The sequence below is a fragment of the Athene cunicularia genome (assembly GCF_003259725.1).
Source record: "Athene cunicularia isolate RWA chromosome 8 unlocalized genomic scaffold, athCun1 chr8_part1, whole genome shotgun sequence".
NCBI lineage: Eukaryota > Metazoa > Chordata > Aves > Strigiformes > Strigidae > Athene > Athene cunicularia.
Genome location: NW_020799109.1, coordinates 24,105,612 through 24,110,732, shown reverse-complemented (window position 1 = coordinate 24,110,732; position 5,121 = coordinate 24,105,612). Strand labels below are relative to the sequence as shown.

The 5,121-nt window shown below is 41.4% G+C and overlaps 1 protein-coding gene across 1 annotated transcript in view; it reads right to left on the bottom strand.

Annotated features, from left to right (window-relative positions):
* Positions 1–479: 479 nt before the first annotated feature.
* Positions 480–5,121, bottom strand: part of ZNF281 (zinc finger protein 281) — a 5,245-nt gene continuing 603 nt past the window's right edge. The window contains exon 2 of the mRNA XM_026853970.1: positions 480–5,108. Coding sequence (XP_026709771.1) covers positions 2,678–5,108 — 2,431 coding nt within the window. The 3' untranslated portion in view covers positions 480–2,677. The remainder of the gene's footprint in view (positions 5,109–5,121) is intronic.

Below are 5,121 nucleotides of genomic sequence, written 5' to 3'. Positions count from 1 at the left end.
TAAGGAAGTCCACAAACTATCTTCAAACTACCTAAAATGCTTTTAAGTATTTTGATATACTATTTTACTAGGCTTTCCTTATAATGCAGAAGTTAGAGCTGGGGGGTAGAGAATCAATAGAAGACTTTCTAAAATCTTTACTTTGAACAAAACTGCATTATATATGTATCATTCCAGCAATTACAAAATTTCTTTGAAGTTAACAATATGAAATTTATATATTTTTAACCAAAACCATACATTAAAAAGACAGATTTAAAAAGATGAGGCTGTAGGAACATTTTAACTTAAAGAAATTTGTTAGTTTTTGCCTTGGAAGCTAAAGGTATGAGATAGAGCCCTGACTTCTAAAATAGTCCGTTCAGATATCTGACCCAAAAAGAAACTGAAAGAAGAAAACAAGCTGAACACATGCCAGTAAATTGCATTATTCCTTTTCCAAATTTGATCTCATGTTTCCTTAATAGGCTCTCAAAAGTGTGACTGTATAATAGAAGTGATATCTTTATGATTTGGTGAATAATGGGTTTTATTTGTATTAAGTTAAAGCAAACAGCCAGAACAATACATATGCAACTTCTACTACACACAATATAAAGAATGTAAATTATAACCTCTGTAAAACAAAAGAAAAGGTACTGAAAAAGCCAACACAGCGGTTACGGACTATTCCATCCATGATAACAGGCTGGATTCTGTGTTGAGAACAGTTGTTGTTTGCTTATTTAATTGAAATAGGGTGAAATACATAATCAAGTATAAAGAAAAAGTTGATGGAGTTACATGGATTCTATCAGAACAAACTCTAGATTAGTAAGGAAAAAAAAAAAAAGATAGTTCACCTAGTAAAAGAGATCACAAGTGGGCTCAGATTTCAATTTTTAGTGGTGAGGGACAACGGGAAAAATTACCCAGGATTTTTGTAACAATTCATTTAATAATACACCACTTTCATAACAGAAGTGTTTTACACTTGCACAATGTTAATAACTTTATTATACATGGAAGCCTGTAATAGGCTGATTACACAATAAGACTGCAAACAACCACTGGTACTTTCCTGACACCAGAAAAGTACGTAAGACTGAAACATCACCAAGAGTACATAAAAAACCATCAGCATAAACATCACCAAAATTACATTAAAAAACTAATCAAAAAATACATTTGCAAAAAGTGGTTTAGAGCAGTGCCACTGCCTTTCAGCAGCTTTGAATGGCCACCAGTATTTCTAGCAGGTTTCCGTGGCTCCACAGGCATTAATCAGGATTCACATATAATAAATAATGTACCACAAAATATACATAAAGTAAGGCAATAATTCCAAATAAAGTTCTGTTGATATTAACAAGCCACTCAAGTTCTACTTTTGTAGTTGATGTCATCACCAGAAGCCTTTGATGGAATTGCAGCCTTAGGCCCTAAAAGCCTGCAGTGATGAACTGCTGCAAACCCCTATATCCGTAAAGGGCTCCAGTGACACCAATGGTACACTGCTGGGCATTGGGGTCCGTGTTAGCTGATCCTGATGCAGGACAGGGGCCTTAGTATGTACAATTGGGAGTATATTATTTCTTATTGTACATGGAAACCTTGACATAATTCTGAAACATGTGGGTGTTTATTGTTCATCATTTGATGTCACAAGACATCAGAAAGTACACAGTAAGATATGCACTTTCTGGAATGTAAATCTTTTTAAATGCTAGCCACTAAGTTGGGGTGAGAGAGTGAGTAGGGAAGAATGGGAAGGTGTAAATTAAGGTGAGGGGGGGAACCCAAGATCAAGTCTGGAAGAACTGGGAGCACAACAAAAAAGAGAGGGAACTTTATACACTAAAAGAACGTGGAAAAAGGGAGGAGCAAGAGACTGACTTTTTTGAACCATGTATAATAAATAATGTATCCCAAAAGCCTATCTGGATTATGACTGTAGTTTCAAATTGGGGTTCTAATGACATGAACCAGACGCACATGTTTTGTTCTCACAGTTTGTGTCAACAGAATCTCTTTACGGAATTACAGTCTTACACAGGAGTTCTGGGGACATTACTGTTTATATTAAAGCTACCATTCTGGGCTGTTGGTAACAGACCCAAGAATATTTGCTCCACCTGCCTGGAATGAGCATCACCTGGAAGAACAGGAGTACTTTAAAAACAACGAAATTTAGGTAGCAAAATTCTTTCAGATCAGCCCAGACATAGGAGACAGCAATTTGAAATGTCATAGATCCATTCCTCAAAAAGCTGAGATATACATCACTGTCTGTAAATCGGAAGTTCCAATACACTATTGGTGCATAGAATTCCTATGCTTCATTACACTTTCCTGAGAGTAAAGCAATTAGAATAAACCTTAGTCCTAGGAACAAAGTTAATTTTTTGCATTTTAAACTTTTGGGCTATTCCCTGACAATCTATATAATGTAGATTTGATTGCTAAACATTGTCACTTGAACAAAACCACTATTTTAATCTATTGATTTTTGATTAAAAACCATATTAAACAGATCTAAAAAAATCACACTAACAAAATAAACTAAATATGAAAAGTTGCATTGAAAGGGCATGTTACATTATTCTTAATAGGACCGTGTAGAAACATTCCAATGGCAGTGTTGTCAAAGTAAAACAAAATTACATTAAGACCCCACAGCCTGGTCACAGTCAGGACCTTACCTGTAACTCTGGCTGGTTGGGGTTTTTACTCGTGTACTACATGGCTCACTTACATCAGACATCATATTTGTATACCCTGAGAAATCTGACACTGAAGTCCTTACTCTATGGTCCACTTCTCCATTAGAGTTACTGATAAAAGTCATTGGCACCCTGCTGCCCGACTTAAACTGAGAACCAAACGCTTGTGCAAAGTTCTCTATCTGGTAGGTTACTCTAGGCTCTATGTCCTTCTGAGGATCTATCTGGCTAGTTAACTCCTGAGATGGGATCTGAAAGCTTGTTGAGGATTCTAAGTTTTTCTGTTCCTTCTGGCCAGTCAGTTTCTGAGATGTCGACTGGTAATTAGATGAAGTCTCTAAGTTTTTCTGCGGATCAATGAGATCATCCAGCTCTTGAGAAGGAGTCAACTGTTGATGAGTAGCCTCCAAGGCAGACAAATAAAAGCCTGGTTGAGATCCAAGCAACATCCCAAATGGAGGTTTTGGCAATGCAGTTGGCAATACTGAGGTAACGGATTGGCTGAAGCCACACTCAAGTGGAGATGTAGTGTATATCTGTTTGTCTTGAAACAGAGTGTGGTTATGGAGAGTTACAAATTGGAAACTGGGTCCAAAAGCAAAACCAGTGCTATTGGTTGTTCTTTCAAAGGCTTGTTGGAGGTATTTGGAGTATTCTTGCAACATGCTTGCCTTATCATTTGAAACTGTTTGAGAGTTAGGGCTCAAGTTTTCTTCCTGAACCATCTCTGAATGTTCTCCTGAGGTGTGCAAGTCCACACGCTGTTCAGTTATACTGAAAGGATCTTCTTTCTGGCCTTCTGATTTGTGAGAGTACTGGTCCAAAAGGCTCTGTAAGACTTCATCGGGAATACCAGACTTGTCGTGGCAAGACTTTATTTCATTATTTAAAGATGCTGAATCAATAAGAGATAATGGAGTTTCATTATCCATAACACTAACACCTGCAGACTGGATGACGGACTGCTGGGAAGTCATGTGTCCGACATTAATTGAAAAGGCACTGTTACTGCTTGCAGTTTGTAAGTATCTTCTTTTCTTTGAAAACTGCATGGCATCATCATAATTGCTACCTATCTGACCTGGTTTACCACCTGTACTTTGGAGAAGGCCAATAGTTTCTACACCGGTATTGGCTACTAGGCCTAGAGAACCACCCTGTTTCCCAGACAGTGGTTTCTGCCCCAAAATATCTGGCAGTGGTGATACAAAATTAAGGTAATGTTTGTCTGCCTGTTTTCTGCTTCCTTTTTTCAAGACCAATTTTGGCACCTTTTTCTGAAGTTCTTCTATGCCTGTGCCAACTAGACCACCACTGGAAGACACAATAGGAATATCAACTGCATAATTTGGCATGGCCACATTACTTGTAACTTGAGATTCAGTTACTTTGCTGCTACACCTATTTCCTTTGTTTTCAGTGGATGTACTTTTTGTTTTACTTTTTCTCCTTGAGGAACTTGTATTTCCCTGAGACAACGCAGCCAAGCTACCCATGTTATTTGATGATCCGGGCTCCATTCCGGCCCCTGCTTTACCTATGGCTTCACCACATGTTCTTCTGTGCTTCAACAGTCTATCAGTCCTTGAAAAATACTGCTGACAAGTGTCACATTTGTATGGCTTTTCTCCGCTATGTGTCCTCTTGTGTCTTTCCATGTGGTACTTCTGGATGAACTTCATACTACACTGGTCACACCCAAAAGGCTTCTCCCTACTGTGGATCTTCTCGTGTCTCTGCAGTAAGTACTTCTGGATGAACCCCATGCTGCACTGGCTGCACTGGAAAGGCCTCTCCCCCGTGTGAATGAGCACATGTCTGCGCAAGTGATAGGAGCTCCTGAAGGCAGCGCTGCAGTGCTCGCAGACGTGAGGTTTCTGACTGGGGGACGCAATGGCACCTTCCGCATCTCCCACCAGGGGGGGTTTGGATGAAGCGCTTGGCTTCCGCTTGGCTTTGATTCCCTGAGTTTCTGGCTTTGGCCTCTTTGCCTTCTTGACCTGGGCATCGTGCTTTGGCTCACCCGCGCTCCCCGGGGCGCCCTCGCCTCTGCCACTCAGTAACAGGTCTCGGTGGGGATGCTGGTGCAGGTGGTGAAGAAGGCTGAGGTCCTGAATCACGCTCTGGCCGGTTCCTTCCCCGCTGCTGGTCCCCAGGCCGGGGGGTCTCTCGTCCCCCGCTGCCCCGAAGAGCCCCCCGTAGTGGTGATGGTGCTGCGGCTGCTGCTGCTCCTCCTCCTCCTGCTCGCTGGGCTTCTCCTGCTTGATGCTCACGAGGGACTGCAGAAAGCCCCAGGGGCTCCTCTGCGAGGAGGAGGGAGCGGAGGGGAAAGCCCCCGCCGGCTCCTTCTTGAAAGTCATGTCCTGAGGGGGAGGAGGCGCCGGGGACTCGGCCGCCGCCGTCGTGCTCAGAATAGAGC